Here is a 23240-nt window from a genome sequence, read left to right on the forward strand (position 1 = left end):
GTCATTTTGTAACGGTCAACTTCCAGCAGACGGACACGGAGGAAAGGTAAGTCCTATAAATCTACTTTTATTCATAGATTTTAACTGATATAACGTTAAATGCCATCAAAGAGGAGTAGTGTTTTGTATTTTTGTAGGTTTTCTCTTTCAATTTAATAAATAAATGCTCTGTTTGGTTAATTAGCTCAAAAGCAGTCTCAGAGGTGGTCTAAGGTAACGGTAACTGTTAAAATCGAATATAACCTTACCTGTTTTAAATTATTTGAAATTTATCACTATAAACTATACAGTATTAACTTTCTAATTATTCAATTTTTAACCGTAGTAACGTTAATTAGTTTGTTTGAATACCTGCTGCTCGAGCTTGATGATGCTCATGCTATCCATGCTGTGAACTTGAATATAAACCGATATAACGTTGAATATAAAGTTTAACGTTAATTAGACCGAGGCTGCCGAAATCATGTTCAGTGTAACGTTATGTGGGGTTAATAATTTCCCCTTTTCTCCCTCAAGTGGCAGGCTTGTAAATTCTGTCATATGTTCATTATTGGTGTTAATGGAGTTTTTCACATGCATGCTTTTTAATGCTAGTTTAATTCTCAAATTGATCTGATACTTTCGTTTCACAAAAAGTAAACAAATTGTTCACTTTCTTAGGGCCTGACAACCACCAGTTGAGTCGATGATTCAGTGAGTTCCTTATAAGGAAATATATTTGTTACCACCTAGTAATTTAAATGTATTATTTATTGCTTTAAAATGAACACATATATTTATCATCAGGGGAAGAGACAGTCTGGGCAGCAGCAACAAGACAACTATTACAAGTAGAGATGGGTTTCAAGAACTGGTACTAATTTGGTTCCTGACTTGTTCAGTACTGAAAACATTTACATAAGGTACAGGATCAATAGTGCTGCTATCAGTATTCTTGTAACATTGATTCATTACCCTTTAGACACAACCACATATCCTCCAAATCATCTCTGCGTGGATGGCAGCAAGGATCCAGGATCAAGAGATCATTCTTCATGGAGACTGTTCCACAGGAAGCAGTTTCTCCTGGGTGAAAAACTAAACCTGGTTGTTTCAGCATCACTCAGGCAAGACTAAATACTTTTAAATTGATTTCAGTTGGTTATGTGTTTCAGGTCATCCTGACCATTCTGCTGTCCTGGATGTAAGGCCGTGCTGGAACTACATTTCTCGTGGTTGAAAGATTTGTGGAGCGGTATCCAGACATATAATGCCCCATCACACGGGGCGTCAACGCCTCTCGTTTACTTTTAAATGAAGTGACGTCAAGGATGGTGAAATTAATTCTAGAAATTAATTCTAAATAGAAGTTGAAGACTTCTCAAGCGCCAATGCAGCCGTCCTCCAGTCAGAACATCTTATGCAAATACCCAAGTGCAGACGCAAGCCAATCAAGTGCATGCAATACCAGAAAACTAATGTGATTGGCTGTCACTATGAGAAGAGACAGTAATTCTGATCCGATATCAGTGTCGTTTTTTGCAAAAAAAAATTTAAATCAATGTAGAATTTTCTATACTTCTGTGTAAGGATGTCAATTTTCAATCATTTCCATGATCGATCGTCGTTTAAATTAATGAACAAATAATCGATTAATCGTTAACCTTAATGCTGCAAAGTCTATTGCAGTAACACCCAGTCACTGGTATGACAGGATGTGCAAAAGTGTGTGTGTGTGTGTGTGTGTGTGTGTGTGTGTGTGTGTGTGTATATATATATATATATATATATTATATATATATAAAAAACTGTAAAATATATATTTTACAGTGAAGACCAAAAGTTTGGACACACCTTCTCATTCAAAGAGTTTTCTTTATTTTCATGACTATGAAAATTGTAGATTCACACTGAAGGCATCAAGGGCTATTTGACCAAGAAGGAGAGTGATGGGGTGCTGCTCCAGATGACCTGGCCTCCACAGTCACCGGACCTGAACCCAATCCAGATGGTTTAGGGGTGAGCTGGACCGTACACAGAAGGCAAAAGGGCCAACAAGTGCTAAGCATCTCTCAGGGAACTCCTTCAAGACTGTTGGAAGACCATTTCAGGTGACTACCTCTTGAAGCTCATCAAGAGAAAGCCAAGAGTGTGCAAAGCAGTAATCAAAGCAAAAAGTGGCTACTTTGAAGAACCAAGAATATGACATATTTTCAGTTGTTTCACACTTTTTTGTTATGTATATAATTCCATATATAAATCCACATGTGTTAATTCATAGTTTTGATGCCTTCAGTGTGAATCTACAATTATCATAGTCATGAAAATAAAGAAAACTCTTTGAATGAGAAAAAACCTTTGGTCTCAAACTGATATATATATATATATATATATATATATATATATATATATATATTAGACAGTTTCATCGGATGCACGCGCCTGGACCTAAGTTAACTTCCGGTCTGTGTTGTGTATATCGGTCTGGCTGCGGTGCCATCTACAAACGCAGTTAAAGTTAAGGTGATGAGTAGACTTAAGTTGGGCTCAGGTGGTTGTGTTGCGGGATGTTTCCCATACATTTATTTATTTTTGGAGACTCGCCACAATTTTAAAACTGATCGATTTTCAAAAAGGCTTCGTTGAATAAACATGAGTAACGTTACGTACTGCACGTTTAATAATTCCTAACATTTATATGTTTAAATATCAAAACGAGGCACAGGTGTTTTTATATCGCTGTATTTCTGAAGGAAGACTTGCATGTTATATGCCTGATAGCAGCGTGTGAGCGTATCTCTGCTTCGTTTACAGCTGTTACTGGGGAAACCTCTATTTCTGGCGCTTTATGTCTATGCTTTAAAACATCTCCTACTGGCAAAGGATGAATTTGCATTTTCATTAAGTCCGCCTGATCCACGCAGCAAACATATTTTGTTTGTTATCAAAAAATATCTACTCCAGAGGGACTTGGCTGTTGTTATTGATTCTATTTGGAAGTCTACCGGTTAGGTTAGGTCCACAAAAGCGCGCATGCGCAGTAACGTTTGTTTATGTTGTTGCCGTTGAAACCGTCTATATATATGTGTGTGTGTGTGTGTGTGTGTATAATGTATGTGTGTGTAAAATACATTTCTTTTAAATTTATAGCACAGTAATGAAGGCAGCAACATGTGGTAGATGGGACAGAACAAGAATCTTTCATTGTGCTAATGTATTATAATACCAAAGGGTATGGCTCCTATACAGCGTGCAGCACGTAAACACAACCAGTGCAGAATGATGCACTTGAAGCAACACAGAGTCACAGCGTGTAGCATTACTCATAGAAATATTCAAAACACCAAAGGAAGAGATATTGTTGTGTATTATATGTGTGCAATATTTTGAGCCTTTTCTTTTAACAGTTTTAAATATCAGTTATTGTGCGCTCTTGAAGAGAGTTTCATTGTTTTGACTATAGTAACTAGGGCTGGGATGATATGCTAATCTGCCAATTCAATACTATCCCGATACTTGTGTGCCGATTCAATATATATTTGTAATTATATATATATATATAATTTAGCATTGTAATTATAGTTATATAACTATTGCAATTCGTGACTTATCCAAATTGTCTGTAAAATGATGTTTGTTTCTGTAGATTTGAGGGAAAGAGTAAAAACAAGGAGGTCTGGGAATGACTGAAGGGATCTGACAGCAGTGAGGGAAGGAAGTAATCACCAGAATGTAAGTTCTTTGAGAATGTGTGCATTATTACAAGTTGAGTTTTCATTTAAATGTGGCAATGTACACAACTGGTCAAAAGTTTTAAATATATTTTAAAAGTTTAATTTATTTCTATAATGCACAGCTATATTTTCAGCATTAATTACTCCAGTCTACAGTGTCACATGATCTTCAGAAATCATTCTAATATGATGATTTACTGCTCAATAAATTTTTCTGATTATTATCAGTGTTGAAAACAGTTGTGCTGCCCAAACTTTTGTCTACACTACGGTTACATTTATTTATTTATTATTTATTTTATTTATTTATTTTATTTGGGGGTGGTTGGCTAATAGCAAGAATGCATAAAATTGAAAACCAGTGGTAGAGAAGACTTTTGTAATTTTACAAAAGATTACCTTTTTTTCAATGTTTTGAACTTTGTGTTTTATAAAATAATAATGAAGAAAAAATTCAATCATTTCTAATATGGGGTGCGCTTCCCTAAAACCAACTTTGTTCAAAAAGTTCCTTCGTTACCAATAGAGTTCAGTGGAACTAACAACCGTAGTAAGCTAACTGCAGATGTGATTTACATCATGTACGTCATGAGCAGATGTACACTTTGATCTTAGCGCCAATAATGTGATTAGGTGCATGTAAAAGCACTGATTTGTGATAATCAGCAATGTTTCCCGATCAGTATATGAAAAAGATCATGTGACACTGAAGACTGGAGTAAAGTTACTGAAAAATTCAGCTTTGCCTCATAATTATTTCAATAAATATGTTTAAGTATATCCAAAAAAGAGTATGAAAACTGTTATTTCTTTCTTTCTGTTTTCTTTTTTTTTTTTTTTTTTTTTTTTTTTACAATTACTTTAAAAAAAATGTTTTTATCAAATTAATTTAGCCTTGGTGAGTAGAAGAGACTTCTCTTGAAAACCATCAAGAAAAGATTCCAGATTTTTGACTGGTTGTGAACATACATGAGCAACATTAACAAGATGATCCTCCCTTTCAGCTCAGAGAAGGATGTTGACAGTGCAGGCCCAGGATGAAGAAGAGGAGGAAGAACACGTTTAACAATTTTCTATAAGCTTGCCATGTGTTATAATAAAAACAATGAACATGGCTACAATAATATGCTAAATGTTATTAAAAGATTCCAGTTTGCAAGAAGTCTGAGTGTCTGCCTCTACACTAGAGGAACTATTTTCTGAAGAAGATCAGGTGCTGAGAAGAAGCCTTGTTCTACAGCACAACACTGCATCAAGCCTCCTGTCCTTCCCTCAGAAGAGCCTGTCTTCTGCTGCTGGGGTAAGAAACACCCTCTTCCTCTTCTCTATCAGCTGTCCAGCACCTAACTCTGTCTGAAAGAGTCATCTCCACAGTCAGTAATCACAGATCACAGATTCTTCTGAGAAAAGTCGATATGCTCATTTTCTTAAAAACAAATAATACAGGAGAGATGATAGAAATCTCTATATTGTTCATTTTTCATATCTTTACGCTTTATGAATGTTTTTCTTCTGAGAAGCTCAAGAATTATGGTTCTTTGGTAATTGTTATATTGTTTAGGTTTATCCTCTGATAGTGAGCACAGAGCCCTGATCATGACATGGAAGAAAAAAAGAAATCATGTCCATGATTTACTAATTCGTTCCCTCTATGTACTAAAACATGCACGATTACTTTTACATTTCATTGATTTGCTAAATCGTATGCACAATTTACTAATTTGTTCTCTTGATGTATAAATAGTGTACACGTTTTAGCAAATCGAGGGAATGAAATAGAAAATCGTGCGCATGAATTAGCCTAAATGTTTTCCTGCATGCCATGTAATTAAAGCACATCACCATCAGACATTTATACCAGGAGCCTCCTATATGACACTCACAGTTTTACTTTGTGCAGTATCTCTGTGCAGTATCTGCTGAATTGTTTCATATCTATTTATCATGTATTTTTTGTTGCACTAAATTATGTTGTATCAATAAGTTTACTGATAATTATTTTTAATTTTCAATAATAACGTCATTAACCATCTCCCCATCTTTAAGACAAAAATTTTCTATTGTTTATATTGTGTAATCTATGAATTGATGTGTTTAGTTTTCTGTGCTCATAACTTAGTAACATTTTGCATGGTTAAAGAACAGGTGCGATGTTCAAAATGTTTTGGCTTCGTATTTGTACAAAGTAGTGCTGAATAAATATTGATTTGTGAATGAATGCACCGTGTTTTTGTCTATTTTATATTAGAATGTTTTTGTATTTGTTTGCATTGCATGTATGTAATTAATGTATTAACTATGAATCCCCTATAATTAGATTACAATTAGATTTCATAAGGTTTATTTTTTGCCCCAGAGATGGATTGAGTTTATTAGTTCTTTATGTATTTCAAGGTAATGGTGAGGTGAAAATATGAATTACCAATATGATCCTGTAATGTCACGTCCTCATAACGTGACAGTTTGGTCGTCAGGACATACTCATCACGTTCCAGCGACGTTCCACTATAACGTCGCCACGACGGATATGGGAATCACAAAGTTACGTCACTGGAACGTTATATGGTACGTCGCTGCGACCAATATGGTACTTTATAGTAACGTTCTCATAACGTGCCAGTTTGGTCGCTGGGACGTACTCCTCACGTTCCAGCGACGTTCCACTATAACGTCGCCACGACGGATATGGGAATCACAAAGTCACGTCGCTGGAACGTTATTTGGGACGTCGCTGCAACGAATATGGTCTGGTCCAGTTACGTCGTCACAACGTAACTGTGTTAGCTGGGTTCGGAGTGTAAGGGCAAAAAGGGCATGTGCTCTGCACAGGTTGAGCCCTACCTGTGCACGTGCCTGACGTGTAACGGAGGCCAGCGAGTAGTGCTGTGCAGGTAAACCTCACTCCCCGATCTCAAGAGACGCACTAGCTGGAGATCGGGGAGTGATCACCGTTACATACGGTGGGAGGAGTCGGGTCTGGATCCAGCCACGCCCCCTGGATCTTGTGTTCTGCAGTGAGGACCATCTCGTTTTCCAGAGAAACCGGACGGAAGTGGTTTCATTTCGCCAGAAACGCGTTGGTCCCTCCGCTGACGTCACTCGCGGGCAGTACACCAATGAGTGCGCGAGAAACGCGTTGGCCCCTCCGATGACGTCACTCGGGGGCCGTGCAGCCATGAGTACGCGAGAAGATCTGCGCATTCGAGCGCAGACAGCAGCACGCATCTGATCTGTTACTTCGCAAGGCTTTGAGCTCATTTATTCCGTAAATAACAGGTGAGTCAAGTAAGGTCACCTTTATTTATATAGCGCTTTAAACAAAATGCATTGCGTCAAAGCAACTGAACAACATTCATTAGGAAAACAGTGTGTCAATAATGTAAAATGATAGTTAAAGGCAGTTCATCATTGAATTCAGTGATGTCATCTCTGTTCAGTTTAAATAGTGTCTGTGCATTTATTTGCAATCAAGTCAACGTGAGTCCGTCAGAAGTGACTTAAACATCACGAGAGTATCGTCGTTATTCTATTAAAGTTGTTATTTTCTATATTATTATTCCCCTGGCTCTTGCAGTGAAATCACTTTGCTCATGATGAACGGGTGCGCGCAGATGTGCAAGTGTTTCCTGATCCTGTTCAACATCCTGTTCGCTGTGAGTATGTCTGGACTTTTACTGGGATTCACGCTTCTTCTTAAAGATGAACGGGTGCTATAAATGTCATGGACACATTTGCATACTGAAATAATAAATTAGTCTCTGTTTCTGTGCATTTACACGATGTGCAGTAAAGTTCGCAAGATCCTCCAGGTTCGACTTCTCCAGATCAATAAAAACTCGAGCAAACCGTGTTAACTACACAATCTTGGCCTCTTTTCTGTCGCAGTGATGTAGAAGACGAGTTTTCCTCCGCTCTGTACTAAACACATCCGAGGGACCGTGTGAAAAGTGTTCCTAATAAAACACTTCTGTCACCAGCTTCAGTTCACACATCACTGCGCGAGTCCTGTTGGTTTTACTGTCACACGTATTTGGGAAAATAGTTGATTTTGCGTATTATTATTTTTTTTATGACAAATAAGTTAATAACTTCACATTAACACGATGTAGTGTCACCAAATTCAGTTCGCACGTAACTGCGATCGTTTTTTTAAATATTCTATATTCACTAATTCACTGTCTTTCTACATGACTATGATTTGTGTTTTATGCATATGTATCAGTTATTTGTAAAACACTGCAAACTATTTTCATTGAATATCCTTAGCTTTGAAAAGATTTTAAGACACTGTATTCATTTTGCCATTCGTGTATTATCTGGTAGACAAATAATGCAACTTTCATATGTATATCCCACTGCATCTCTGTACCAGAGTTGTGACATACTCTGTTGTTCTCATTAATTTTATGTTTTGTAAAAATAATTTAAACTTCCATACTGGGTTAAATTCCTAATTTACTTGTCAGTAATGAACACTTTAATTGCAAAAAAAAAAACAAAAAAAACAACAACAACTAGACTCTAGTGAGAAAATTTGAATAAGCCTTACCAGTGTTGTGATAATTATTTTTAAGGCACTCTACGTGTTAAAAAATAAATAAGTACTGTAATATAATAATAGTTAAATAACATAAAAAAGACCAGTGAAACTTTTCTCCCTCAAACAGCTAGTGTTACTCTACACTACAGGCTACACACAGCAATATAAACAACATATCTGCATGTTCTCACATCACATCGTTCTTGTAAAATAATAATGAGTAAATACACATCAAAATCACTTTGCTGAGAATGAAACACCACTTACCAGCTGCCACGGTGTTGAAAATATCCTCTAACAATTAGGTGTGAGGAATCGTCCTGCTCGGATGAGGTCATGGTCAGGCGAGAGGTCATCATGTTGGTCATTTTATTTACGGCTAAATTATTATTAATAAATTTTACTACTATTTAGATTGTGCATGGGGCATTCACAAAAGGGCATGTTATTACAAAACAATTAGAAGAAACTGCTTTGAAAAAAGGGCACTTTGGACACCAAGGGGCAAAATAGCAGGTGCCCCTGCACGTGCCTGATTTAGAGCAACTAGAGTAGAGCTGAAAACATGTATTTATTAAACATCAATAACGCCATCTAGTGGTTAAACAATGGCATTACATATGAACATTATCTTTCTGGCCACCAAATTACTCAAATTTGCCTCTACCATAATCTCTTCAAATTAACTTAACAGGATTTAGCTAGAAAGTAATAGTTATTTATTATTATTATTATTGTTTTTTTTTTTTGTTTTTTGTTTTTTTTTAAAACATTTAAGGTGTTTGGTCACATTTGACTGCCAAGGAGTATGAGAACAAAATAGTTTCATTCCCCAGAATAAAATGTTATTTGTAAAGCATAGTCAACGCAATCAATACACGTTATGTTAATAATTACTAGAAATCACTGCAAATATAGTGAAACTGCTTTATGTCCCGAATAACCCCATTCAAACATATTGACAGCGTGATTTGTTTAGTAATATTGGTTGCTCCATGAACCACGCGATCTTGTGGCGGTGAGATCAAAGCATGCTCTGGTACAGCGAGTTTACTCTGAATAAATATAAAAGATGTTGCATTATTTGTCTAACAGATAACACCTGAATGACAAGATTAATCTAGTGTCTTAAAACACTACACTTTCCTGTAAAAGCTAAGGATATTCAGTTAAAATAGTTTGCAGTGTTTTACAAGTAACTGATACATGTCAAATTCGAAGGCTGGCATTGTTCATTGGTCGAACATCGACCAATAAAATGTATTCATTCGCACCAAAGCCCCGCCTCCAGCTCTGCTCTCTCACCAGTGATGCGCGGGTTGATCCAAAATGAGCAGGTGCCTGCGTTCATATCGCTCTACCGACTGCAGTAAGTAGGCCCCAATCATTGTTCCAGATTCTGAAATAGCTAAGAAAAAAGCTGTAGAAACTCTGGGTGATATTTTGAGAAGGGTATAACTGCAGCCTGGAGATCTCCAAAACGGGGTGGGAGCTCCAAAATAGGGCGTGGCTTCCTCCCATTGAGAGACAGGCACATGACACGCATGCACAAACTCCGCCCACAGCTGATTCTGAAGTTTTGATTGGTTGTGTCAGTTAAAGTGTTTCCTAAACTATACAACAAGAAACGCTAAAGCTACCCCACACCTTCACCAGTGAGACTGACTGAGTAGCAGGATTGCTGCTGAATCGTGTGGTAAAGTTGCAGTTCAGGAGATGAACAGGTAATAAGATTATACATCATGAGACTCACTGACGCAATGACAGAGTTTTATTAACACCCAGCATCTCTACCCTCTCTCAGTGAATGCTGCTTGGAATAAAGCGATAGAGTAAAGTCTTTCCCTCCGCTGGGACGCTCCTGAGTGATTCCTGTCTTCATCAGACTTGGGTCTAAACACCACTGCCACAAGCTCCGGCCTCTGCTCTCACGGAGAACATTTACATCGATTATTTTATTTTAGATGAACTAGAAACAATGTTTAATTTATAAAGTTTTATTTTGAAATGTAAGTCAGTAACAATTGGTTGAAGCCACAGCCAATGGTTAAAGTCAAGTCAAGTCACCTTTTGCATTTATTTGCAATCAAGTCAATGATATCGCTGTAGATGAAGTGACCCCGCAAGTTTTTGCGAAAGGAGACCCCGCCCAATTTTGAAGGTTCTTCCCAATTTTGTAGTTTACGCCCCATTCTGGAGATCTCCGGTCTGCAGTTATACCCACTTTTTGGGTCAGTTAGTGTCTTAATCTTTTAGTCGGTGGGTTTAAAAATAAATATAGGCAAAATATTACAGAAAGCTTGAAATGTCTACTTTTAAACTAAAATATTCAAACCAAAATAAATAGGCTTCTCTCTGAATAATATTGTTATTTATTTCTTTAGAAAAAAAGTTTTATACGTATTTCAACAGTAGTATCAGTATCACATACATTTTACTAAATAATAGTAATATTTCTAGCACATTGCCTTAATGTAAAAATTTATTTTTAGGCCTAATGAATGCTATTGTCATTTTAACTGAACTTAAGACTGGTGGTGATGCTTAAGATATTTTTGGTCATTGAGGGTTTCTGTAAAAAAAAAAAGTAATAGATCATATTAATTATTATTAAAAGATAATACTACTACTAATTCTACTATCATACTAATGTATATAAAATGCACTGTGAATTGATGAGCTGCTGGGTTCATGAATATTAATCACGTTGTCTGGGTTCGGTCGAACGGTACTAGAGCATTTGCGCATTAGCTCCGCCCACTACCGGAGAAACCGGCGTATCTTCTGCTTGTTCGAAAATGAATATGAATACTTCTAAATGAAATCCATTATTTTGACAGGAGAAGACAACAAAGAATAGTTTACATATAGTGCATGGATTCAGCGTGGTAAGACTCTCGCGCTCTCTCTCTTTGCATGTGTGAGAAACAGCGCTATCAGTAAAGCGATGGTGAGTCGTGCGCCTTCACAAAGAGTTTACAGAGCATCAAATACAGGTGCGCTGTGCGTAATTTGAGATGAACTGAAAGGTTCAGATCGCTTGATGGAGAGGGAACTCTGAAGCCCAGATGCTGAAATTATTGCAAGCGTCCCCTTATGAAAATTAACCATGGTTTATCTAAATTAACAATAATTTAACCATGTTATTTGTAGTAAATCTGTGGTTATACAAATGGTAGTCAACACGCCAAACAACCATGGGTTACTACAGTTTTACTATAATAAAACCATGGTTATTTTTCGTAAGGGTCAAGCGCTTCAGTCTATGTAGTAAACAAACCCGCACGTCTCTGCCATTCATTCATATTTCAAACAACTTTTGCGGCTTAACATTTACAGATACTGGTCCATATTAGGGATGGGCATTTTGGGAAATTTCTCATTTCGATCATAGATAGGTTTCAAAAACGATTAATCGATAAATCGGGGGTGGGGCTTATGCGGGGGGCGGGGCATGGCCATAATGTACATAATGAAAAAATCTGAAGATTGTTATGAAAATGAAAAAATACAAATGAAAATACAAATCTGACATGAAAATCTGTTTATGAAAACATGAACTCATGATTAGGACAGGTTAGATTATGATTATGATGAAGCAATGTTATTAATAAAGGAGTAAGAAATATCTGCATGAGGTGATTATACCAATAAACGGAAGCAAATTCTATGACACATCCTATGATAAATCAGATAACTGAGATACATATCAGACGTAACATTACAACTTGTATCAGCACAATATGCTGCTAAGTTATGCGTTAGATAGAGAGAGAGACAGAGAGAGAGACACAGAGAGAGAGAGAGAGAGAGAGAGAGAGAGAGAGAGAGAGCTCCCGCTGATGCGTGCTGAAAGATGGGCAAGGACAGATTTTAATATAGATTCATATAAAGTTATCATTATAAATGTATGGCAGATTTGTGCTATATTTTCATCTACGTTATTAAGTGTAATAGTTGTAATTAAGTTTTATTTTCCATAAACCACCTGCGCGTTTTCGAAGACATATGAATTGCATTATGCCCACAAATATGACGGGGAAAAAGCTCGGCTGAATTAATATAACATCAATAATAAAATAATAACAATAATAATAGAAAAAGAAAACATTTAAGAGCAATATCATTATCGGGCATTGCTTATATGAGCATGAAACGAATCGCTGATATGCAGCGATTTCAGCATAATTGTTCATGTTAATTAAACAGACACTAGTTCTCTCAACTTTTATCTGAAAAAAATTTGCCGATGCAGATGTGAACTTGACCAAAAGTGTAACTCCGATTGCGCTTTACAAACACGAAAGTACAATAAATTCACACTATTGTTATTTTTTTATGTATTCTAATATTTTGTATTCAATTTGCACATTCTGATCAACCAAAATATTATTTAACAGCATGGAAATCACTGATTATTGCTAAATAATTGAATACGATATAAAATAGGCTATAGATAAAAATGACAAACAAATATTTTTGATTTTGTCATCTGTACGAATATGTTTAATGTAATTAGGCTACAAATATATCAGTGCATTTTTATTTTATAAAGACCATTTCATTATTTGATTTAAAAATGAACACACAAAGATACTTTTTCTTTTTTAGCTACTTTATTCAACTGCATTTTTTTTAACAAAATATTGTCTTCCAGTATAACTTTAGCAGCATATTTTGATCCAGCGGTGAAATGTAGTTTTTAAAAGATAAAGAAAAAAGTTCACAAAGTTTAACCAAACAACTATTATAAGGTATAAAACAGAGACCAAATAGCCTAGATATTTTAACTATGGCTAAAGCTCAAAACTGAAATAATAATTATTTTAAAAACCACGACCGGTGAAAACATTCAAATGTCTATTCAAAAACATAAGGCGGTCTACGCAGGCGGCAAGGAAGTCGACCGGAAGTTGAAGTCGGCTGTGTGCCGCCATCTTGTAGCAGAACTTCACTTGCGTTAGCATTCCCATTGACTCCCATTCATTTTGGCCTCACTTTGACAGCGAATAACTTTACATCTGAGGCGTTTAAAGACTTCGTTTGTCCATTATTTATTTCTAAAGATACACGACAATGTATAAAGGGCTCCATTACCTTCTATGTTACATTATGGCCCCGTAGAAACAGTTTTTGTAAAAAATAGGCTAACGATTGCGTCATAACCACTCGACTCTCTGTCGCATTACCGTACAGACAGGTGGAGAAGCTCGCAGGCAATTAACTTAATATGGCGTACTGGCGTTACATTTTAAAATACTATACAAAATAATTAATCAGAATACTTACTCCTGCTCACTCACGCCAAAGAACTCCCCGCTCAAGCTCGCCGTCTCTGCAAGATTAACGATGGCAGTTTGCACGCACAGCTACTAGAAGATTTACATCTGTCAGACAGGTTGCTGACGTCATCAAGCTCAGTTTGAGTCTGCGCGTCAGAAACGGAAGTGCTAAAAAACGCTAAAAATGGGCTTCAATTGTCTCAATTGAGTTCCAATGGGGTCGCTGTGTCCATTTCTTTTACTGTCTATGGGTCTACGTGCTCAGATGAGACGAGAGTGCTCAGCCTGTTCACATTTAATTCGCTCCGCTGGAACAGATGTTGCAGGAACAGCCAGGCACCACTGAACAAGTAAACCTTCTCTGTCCCTGAAACTAATGTGCAGCAAATCTTTCACCACCATTTCAGCGAATAGCTTTGTCGTCTTCTCGGTTCTGCCTGCGTTGCATTTAGGTCTTACGGCAAGTGATTCAATGCTCCTCTGAGTTGCTGCTCTGTTATCGCCAGATATTTTATGTACACATTTTAGATGATAGCGCATTGTATTTGTTGTAGATTTGTGTGACAGCTTGACGCTACACAGCTTACTTTAATTTTATAGTTCTTCTCAAAGGGAAGCCAGCTGTACGTGACTTTGAGGCCATGATTATCTGTCTTCTTACATCTTTTGAGGCATCAAGTGGGAAGCCAACCAATCAGAGATCAGGGCGCCGCCCAACGTGCTGCCATAACCAATCAAAAAAAAAAAAAAATTTCGATCATCGTTTACGTGATCGAACATCGCTGTCGCGGTCGAATACTCGAGTACTCGAGTACTCGATCACTGTTGCACATCCCTAGTCCATATGGGGATTTGATTTGATTAATTTATGCTAACTTTGACACGTTCCATGACTGTCCATATTAAAATGTAAGTTTCATTTTCATGACTGGATTTTGAGAATCCGTATGAGTCTGCTGCTTTGCGGTAATCATATCGCTGTATGCTTCAAGAACGGTTTTGAACGGGACCTCGGTACTACCAGTACTTAAAGAAACCTGGTACTGTCACATTTACATTTTTTTACTACCGGCTTGGTACCGAAGTACCGGGTCTTTTGACAACACTAGACTTGACATTGTGCAGAATGAAAACATTTGTGGGTCATTTTCTTTGTGTGAATGTCATTATACACATTTGTAACTATTAATCTACAACTTCCAATTGTTTTGATCATTGTCTGTGTGTGCAAATTGAAAGATTCAGCATCAGAGCTGTGAGTGTACATTTCAACTTAGAAATACAAATGTTAATATGAAAAGTTCTCACATTCAGATCAAAGTTAAGCTATTGATTTACCTCCATAGTGACGGGTGACTTCAGCGCAGTAGAGGCACAGCAGTTGTTTAGTGTGTGTGTGTGTCTGAGGACTGTGGTGTCTCCATGTCTTGCAGCTGGTGGGGTTCGGTCTGGTGGCTCTAGGAATGTGGCTCCGGTTCGGAGCAGAGACCCGAGGGTTCTTCAACATCGATCTGAGCACCCCTGAGTTCAAAATTGGTGCGTTCTGACTTTTAATACACTCTCACTGGCAGACTAGCACTTTTTATATTTTCTACATTGCATGTATTGATGTTACATGCATTAAAAAATACATTTAGAAAATGAACAATGACTGCAGTACAAAGAGTAAAAATAATAAATCAAAAACACAAACTCAAATATTATTCACAAATCTGTCTAAATCTGTGTTAGTGAGCACTTCTTCTTTGCTGAGATAATCCATCCACCTCACAGGTGTGACATATCAAGATGCTGATTAGACAGCAGGATTATTGCACAGGTGTGCCTTAGGCTGGCCACATTTCACTGCTGGTTATATATGCTATATATAATTTTGTATGTGACGAAAAAAATCTTGAATCTTGATAATAAAAGTACACTCTAAAATGTGCAGTTTTACTGTATTGGGGGATCCATAAACCAGTCAGTATCTGGTGTGAGCACCATTTGCCTCACGCAGTGCAACACATCTCCTTCACATGGAGTTCATCAGGTTGTTGATTGTGACCTGTGGGATGTTGGTCCACTCCTCTTCAATGGCTGTGTGAAGTTGCTGGATATTGGCAGGAACAGGAACACGCTGTTGTATGCTGGCTGCCATATCACCCTGGAGCCCAAGATCGGTTCCCCACTGAAGCTAAGCAGGGTTGAGCTGGTCACTACCTAATTGGGAGACCTGTTGGGAAAACTAGGTTGCTGCTGGAAGAGGTGCTAGTGAGGCCAGCAGGGGGCGCTCACCCTGTGGTCTGTGTGGGTCCTAGCGCCCCAGTGTAGTGATGGGGACACTATACTGTCAACAAACACCGTCCTTCGGATGAGACGTTAAACCGAGCTCCTGACTCTCTGTGGTCATTAAAAATCCCAGGATGCCATATTCACCCATTGGCCTCCGACCATCACGGCCTCCTAACAATCCCCATATCTGCTGATTGGCTTCATCACTCTGTCTCCTCTCCATCAGTAAGCTGGTGTGTTGTAGGCGTTCGTGTTATATGGCTGCCGTCGCATCATCCAGGTGGATGCTTCACACTGGTGGTGGATGAGGAGATACATTTTGAGTGCCTAGAAAAGTGCTATATAAATGTAAGGAATTATTATTATTATTATTATACACCAATCCAGAGCATCCCAAATGTATTCAATGGTTGACATGTCTGGTGAGTATGCTGGCTATGCAAGAACTGGGATGTTTTCAGCTTCCAGGAATTGTGTACTGATCCTTGCAACATGGGGTTGTGCGGTTTCTGACAGTTTGTGCAGAAATTCTTTGGTTCCCTAAACTGATTGTTGTATCAGCTGTCCGGGCGTGGATGCTGGATGTGGACGTCCTGGGCTGGTGTAGTTACATGTAGTATGTGGATGTGAGGCCAAGTTCTCTGAAACGACTTTGGAGACGGCTTACGGTAGAGAAATGAACATTCAATTCATGGGCAACAGTTCTGGTGGACATTGCTGCAGTCAACATGCCAATTACATGCTCCCTCAAAACTTGCGACAACTGTGGCATTGTGCTGTGTGATAAAACTGCATATTTGAGAGTGGTATTTTATTGTGTCCAGCCTAAGGCACACCTGTGCAATAATCATGCTGTCTAATCAACATCTTGATATACCAAACCTGTGAGGTGGATGGATTATTTCTGCAAAGGAGAAGTGCTGACAAACACAGATTTAGACAGATTGTGAACAATGTGAACAATATTTGAGAGAAATAGGTCTTTTGTGTACATAGAAAAAGTCTTAGATCTTTGAGTGCAGCTCATGAAAAATGGGGGCAAAAACAAAAGTGTTGTGTTTATAATTTTCTTCAGTGTATCTTACCTACCCAGATCTGCAAGACATCTGTTAATGATCTCTTTATCTGGAAAGCATCTGGGGTGTATAAATGTCTTTCAGATTGCAGTTTTACATACATTCTAACCCTGATGGCATACATACATCTCAGAGACATCAGTTTGACATCTGCATTACATCTGCAACACGTCTACTGGATGTTTCCTTTCAGATGTCAAATAAACATCTCCAAGATGACTTTAAGATGTTTATGATTTAGAATGTATGTAAAAATGACATTTTATAGTCGTCTGTCAGATTTTTGCACACAGTAGATGCTTCCAGATCAAGAAAACCATAAACATCTTGAAGACATCTAATAGACCTATTCTAGTAACGGATTAATTGTATTAATCTAAAAACAGGCAGCACGAGTCTGAAAGAGTTTGTATATTTGTCCTTCTGTAAGTTTCTCAAGAGTGATCGGTGATGCAGTCACATGTTTCTCCAGATCTTCTTGCTGTCACGAGGACTAACGCCATACTCAAGCCTTCTCTTCTGGTTGAATGTGTGATATGGGTCCATGACTCTGTGTGTGTTTAATCTGCAGGAGTGATGGTGCTGGTGGTCACCGGGGTCCTGATGCTGCTGGTGGCCATCATCGGTGACTGTGGTGCCTGCAACAACAGCAAAGCAGCTCTTGGTGTGGTGAGGAACATCATCACTGCAAACACCTCACACTCACTCACAGAATCACACACTGAAGCAAAGCTGTTACACACCTTCAGGTTCAGAGCACCTCCTCAATACCTCACAGCCCTCATCTAATGTCTCTGGTCAGATCCACATGCACCTGTCTAGAGAAGCTGGGAAAGTCATGGCTCTTTCCCTCGTGCATATCTTTCTATTAGAATAGAGAGTTATTTCTCAAGGAGATAAACTAGGTTAATGTGCTAAATAAACATTTCTGTTTTTCTGTCCTTCAGTTTTCTGGCCTGCTGACCGTTCTGATCATCATTGAAATTGCAGCTGGTGTGATGGCCTTCATGTGGAGTGACCGGGTAAACCACACACACACACACACACACACACACACACATACACACAGGTGTCTGTATAACAGAGCTGATTTTAAGGTGTGTGTGTTGAATTGCAGGTGTCAGGTGAGTTGGTGAACTTCTATGCCACAATCTACGCTCAGTTTCTCAACACCAGGAGCCCCGCTCAAGCTGTCACCCTCGAATTATTCAACAACGCTGTAAGATACACACACTCTCTCTCACACACTCACACACACACTCGAACATGTGGTCTGACAGGGATGTGTGTGTGTTTCAGTTCGACTGCTGCGGAGTCGGTGGATCGATTGAGATGTTTGTGCGAGACACCTGTCCAAAAGCCAGCTTCCTGGAGCAGTTCACGTATTCTGTGAGTCACTTCCTGTTTGTCTTGCTCTGATTTCTGGCTGTGTATTGTGTGAAGAGTGCAGGCTCTCATCCGTGTGTGTGTGTGTGTAGAGCTGTCCCATCGTGATCAAGGACGTCTTCAACTCAAACGCTCCGCTGGTGTTGGGAGGGTTTCTGGGGACGGCAGGAATCATGGTGAGTCCGTTGTGTGTCCTGACCATCTGTGTGTGTGTGTGTCCTGTGTCCTGACCGACTGTGTGTGTGTCCTGTGTCCTGACCATCTGTGTGTGTGTCCTGACTGTCTGTGTGTGTGTGTCCTGTGTCCTGGCCATCTGTGTGTGTGTGTCCTGAACATCTGTGTGTGTGTCCTGTGTCCTGACCGACTGTGTGTGTGTCCTGTGTCCTGACCGACCGTGTGTGTGTGTCCTGTGTCCTGACCGACTGTTTGTGTGTCCTGACCGACTGTGTGTGTGTGTCCTGTGTCCTGACCGTCTGTGTGTGTGTCCTGACCATCTGTGTGTGTGTGTGTCCTGTGTCCTGACCGTCTGTGTGTGTGTCCTGTGTCCTGGCCGTCTGTGTGTGTGTCCTGTGTCCTGACCGACTGTTTGTGTGTCCTGACCGACTGTGTGTGTGTCCTGCGTCCTGACCATCTGTGTGTGTGTCCTGACCGTCTGTGTGTGTGTGTCCTGTGTCCTGGCCGTCTGTGTGTGTGTGTCCTGAACATCTGTGTGTGTGTCCTGTGTCCTGACCGACTGTGTGTGTGTCCTGTGTCCTGACCGACTGTGTGTGTGTGTCCTGTGTCCTGACCGACTGTTTGTGTGTCCTGACCGACTGTGTGTGTCCTGTGTCCTGACCGTCTGTGTGTGTGTCCTGTGTCCTGACCAACTGTGTGTGTGTGTCCTGACCGACTGTGTGTGTTTGTGTCCCGTGTCCTGGCCGTCTGTGTGTGTGTCCTGTGTCCTGACCGTCTGTGTGTGTGTCCTAACAGACTGTTTGTGTGTCCTGTGTCCTGACCGACTGTTTGTGTGTCCTGACCGTCTGTGTGTGTCCTGTGTCCTGACCGACTGTTTGTGTGTCCTGTGCGACTGTGTGTGTGTCCTGTGTCCTGACCGACTGTGTGTGTGTGTCCTGTGTCCTGACCGACTGTTTGTGTGTCCTGACCGACTGTGTGTGTCCTGTGTCCTGACCGTCTGTGTGTGTGTCCTGTGTCCTGACCAACTGTGTGTGTGTGTCCTGACCGACTGTGTGTGTTTGTGTCCCGTGTCCTGGCCGTCTGTGTGTGTGTCCTGTGTCCTGACCGTCTGTGTGTGTGTCCTAACAGACTGTTTGTGTGTCCTGTGTCCTGACCGACTGTTTGTGTGTCCTGACCGTCTGTGTGTGTCCTGTGTCCTGACCGACTGTTTGTGTGTCCTGTGCGACTGTGTGTGTGTCCTGTGTCCTGACCGACTGTGTGTGTGTCCTGTGTCCTGTGCGACTGTGTGTGTGTCCTGTGTCCTGACCGTTTGTGTGTGTTTGTCCTCAGACACTGGCGCTGGTGTGCAGCTGTGTCCTCCAAAGACATGTCTCAGTGTCTCATGCTTCACCTCCTGCATATGTGCTCCTCACCTCCCCACCGTCAGCCGCCAGGATGATATAACCCTCTCTCTCTCTCTCTCTCTCTCTGTCTCAGTCTCTTTCTGTCTCTCTCTCTCTCTCTCTCTTTGTCTCTCTCTTTCTCTGTCTCTCTCTGTCATCCATCGGATGGAGGCTTGGATGCCTTTGTCAGTCAAAGGTCAAGGGAATCACACCTGAATGTGTGTTTGTGCATTATCTAGAACTCAACTGAATGCCTTTAAATCCCAACTAATTTCTTCAGTCTAATCTAAGGCCACAAACAGGATGCAGAATTCAGCGAATAAATTTGACAGAAATGGAAAACTGATTTGCTGTAGTTTGTAAAGCTTCATTTCATCTGTCAGCATGAATCACTCATGAACATGTTTAAACTCAACATATGGCATGTCTAGACTTTTGGTTTTATTGCAATAATGTTGTGGATTGAAGTAATTTCTTCAGTTTTGAATTCTGCACGACAGTGTTACGCTATAACACACTGTCTGTTACCATGTCGTCTTGATATTTAATTGTCTTGCTGTACAATTAAAATCTGAATGTTTCTTGTTTGTTTTTTACTGAGACATTAAAGTTTCCCAAAGCCATCACAGTGCAGTGTGTTTCATCAGAGGGCAGGCGTGATGTGTGATCAGTGATCAGTCATCGATACGTGAATATATGTGACACTATCACTGAACAAGCATGTATTACAGTGCCATTTTCAAACGGAGCCTTGTTAAATATATATGACGATGTGTGTGTGAATGGAAAATAAAGCAGGAGTAATCAGCAAACCCAGGACTGAATCAAATTAAAGTGTTTTTAAAGTTGTTTTTTAAAGTGATAAAATATTACTTAATTCACACCATATTTCTGATATTATCGATCAATCTTATCAGATTAATTTTGTTATTTTATATCCGTGAGTGCAGTACACCTGCATTGCATTAGCACTCGTTAGCTTGTCATTAGTGTTTTCATTCGAACCTACCGCTATTTTCTTTTCTCCTCTCCTCTCTCTCGCTCCAGTTTTTCAAGTTCATCAAACAACCGCAGTAAGAATATTTCATCAAGCTCGGTGAGTAATGGCTTCTCCTGGTATTGTTATTTGCACCTCTTGCCACATGTACAGTTTATCTATCTCTGTCGCTGATGAGGGATTCACATGTGATAAATTCAGGGAAATAGTTAGGCTGACAGAGAAGATTTCAGAATTAGAGACACGCATCCAAACTTTAATTGAGGACAGTAAGAGTGTTAGGGCTCTAGATACGGCTTTGGATGCGTCTAGCTCAGGGATTCCTGTACATTGTCCGGTTCCAGCAGAGCCCCTGCAGCAGGGCAACTGGGTGACGGTGAGGCAGCGTAGTCGTGGGTCAAAACACCGCTCTTCTGTTCCAATCAAAACATTAAACAGGTTCTCCCCACTCAGTGATGCACCCACTGAGAAACCTGATGAAAGTGCTCTAGTTATTGGTGATTCTATTGTACGGAACGTGAATATAGAGACACCAGCCACCATAGTCAAATGTTTACCGGGAGCCAGAGCGCCTGACATCTTGGCAAATTTAAAAGTGCTGGCTAATGCTAAACGTAAATACAGTAAGATTGTTATTCATGCCGGCGCTAATGATGTTCGACTTCGCCAGTCGGAGATCACTAAAAATAACATTAAAGAGGTGTGTGAACTTGCAAGCACGATGTCGCCTCTGGCTTGCTTAGTTGGGGTCACTTCATCTACAGCGATATCATTGACTTGATTGCAAATTAAAACAGACACTATTTCAACTGAACAGAGATGACATAACTGAATTCAATGATGAACTGCCTTTAACTATCATTTTGTATTATTGAGACACTGTTTTCCAAATGAATGTTGTTCAGTGCTTTGGCGCAATGTATTTTGTTTAAAGCACTATATAAATAAAGGTGAAAGGTGATTAATATGCTCTGGTACCCTCCCCTCCTCTGGTCAGTTAATTCTCAGCACATAGAGACTTTTTCACCTAGATATCACACTATAGAGACTGTGTCTGTTCCCCGAACTAGAAAATACAAAAAACGTCCAAACCAAGTTAAGGCTAACAATTTAATTGAGGTTCAACAAATAAAAAATAATTGCAATATGGATAAACAAATGATAAAGCTTGGCTTATTGAATATCAGATCCATTTCTACGAAAACACTTTTTGTAAATAATATATGATCACTGATCATAATCTAGATGTGCTTTGTTTGACAGAAACCTGGCTAAAACCTGATGATTACATTATTTTAAATGAGTCCACCCCCCAAGATTACTGTTATAAACATGAGCCGCGTCTAAAAGGCAAAGGGGGAGGAGTTGCTTCAATTTATAACGTTTTCAGGATTTCTCAGAGGGCAGACTTCAAGTATAACTCGTTTGAAGTAATGGTGCTTCATATAACATTATCCAGAGAAACAAATGTTAATGATAAATCCCCTGTTATGTTTGTACTGGCTACTGTATACAGGCCACCAGCACACCATACAGACTTTATTAACAAGTTTGGTGATTTTACATCCGAGTTGATAATGAAAAAGCATTTATAGACATTCTGAACTCTATTGGGGTTAGACAACACGTCTAAGGACCTACTCATTGTTGAAATCATACTCTAGATTTAATACTGTCACATGGAATTGATGTTGATACTTCTTGTTACAAGTATAGTAGAACCATCACTTCTACCACAAAAGACTGCTGTGTAAGTAATCCTCCTGATGTATCCAAATTCCTTAGCATATCCAAAATCTCAAAACAACTTGATGATGTAACAGAAACTATGGACTCTCTCTTTTCTAGCACTTTAAATACAGTTGCTCCTTTACACTTAAGGAAGGTTAAGGAAACCAGTTTGACACCATGGTATAATGAGCATACTCGCACCCCAAAGAGAGCAGCCCGAAAAATGGAGCGCAGCTGGAGGAAAACAAAACTAGAGGTATTTCGTATTGCTTGGCGGGAAAGTAACATATCCTACAGAAAAGCATTAAAAACTGCTAGATCCGATTACTTCTCTTCTCATTTAGAAGAAAACAAACATAACCCCAGGTATTTATCCAATACAGTGGCTAAATTAACGAAAAATAAAGCCTCAACAAGTGATGACATTTCCCAACACCACAGCAGTAATGACTTTATGAACTACTTTAATTCGAAAATCGATAATATTGGAGATAAAATTGTAACCATTCAGCCGTCAGCTACAGTATCACACCAGACAGTGCACTATAGACCCCCCGAGGAACAGTTCCACTCATTTTCTACTATAGAGAGGAAGAATTGTATAAACTTGTTAAATCATCTAAACCAACAACATGTATGTTAGACCCTTTACCATCTAAGCTCCTAAAAGAGGTGCTTCCAGAAG

General features: G+C 39.3%; 1 protein-coding gene and 2 long non-coding RNA genes across 3 annotated transcripts; all 3 read left to right on the forward strand.

Moving 5' to 3' along the window:
- The first annotated feature begins 667 nt into the window (after nucleotides 1-667).
- LOC127952235 (uncharacterized) lies at nucleotides 668-1644 on the forward strand. Its single transcript, XR_008152861.1, has 2 exons — nucleotides 668-853; nucleotides 962-1644. It is a non-coding gene; the product is annotated as an uncharacterized LOC127952235 (long non-coding RNA).
- Nucleotides 1645-3623: 1979 nt separating this feature from the next.
- Nucleotides 3624-5931, forward strand: LOC127952254 (uncharacterized). The gene is made up of 2 exons (XR_008152882.1): nucleotides 3624-3711; nucleotides 4718-5931. It is a non-coding gene; the product is annotated as an uncharacterized LOC127952254 (long non-coding RNA).
- An 898-nt stretch (nucleotides 5932-6829) lies between these two features.
- Nucleotides 6830-20450, forward strand: LOC127952207 (CD9 antigen). Its single transcript, XM_052550621.1, has 9 exons — nucleotides 6830-6989; nucleotides 7288-7366; nucleotides 14969-15071; nucleotides 17457-17554; nucleotides 17833-17907; nucleotides 18003-18104; nucleotides 18185-18274; nucleotides 18364-18447; nucleotides 19775-20450. Exons 2-9 carry the CDS (start codon nucleotides 7304-7306, stop codon nucleotides 19886-19888), a joined length of 729 nt encoding a protein of 242 aa, XP_052406581.1. The 5' UTR covers nucleotides 6830-6989; nucleotides 7288-7303; the 3' UTR covers nucleotides 19889-20450.
- Nucleotides 20451-23240: the final 2790 nt, after the last annotated feature.

The sequence above is a fragment of the Carassius gibelio genome, chromosome B3 (assembly GCF_023724105.1).
Source record: "Carassius gibelio isolate Cgi1373 ecotype wild population from Czech Republic chromosome B3, carGib1.2-hapl.c, whole genome shotgun sequence".
NCBI classification, from domain to species: Eukaryota; Metazoa; Chordata; class Actinopteri; order Cypriniformes; family Cyprinidae; genus Carassius; species Carassius gibelio.

Excerpts from the sequence above, each read along its gene's own strand:
- LOC127952207 (XM_052550621.1), top strand. The coding sequence starts at position 7,304 with ATGATGAACGGGTGCGCGCAGATGTGCAAGTGTTTCCTGATCCTGTTC. Across the intron at positions 17,908-18,002 it reads CCTTCATGTGGAGTGACCGG|GTGTCAGGTGAGTTGGTGAA; the intron begins GTAAACCACACA and ends GTTGAATTGCAG. Across the intron at positions 18,105-18,184 it reads TCGAATTATTCAACAACGCT|TTCGACTGCTGCGGAGTCGG; the intron begins GTAAGATACACA and ends TGTGTGTTTCAG.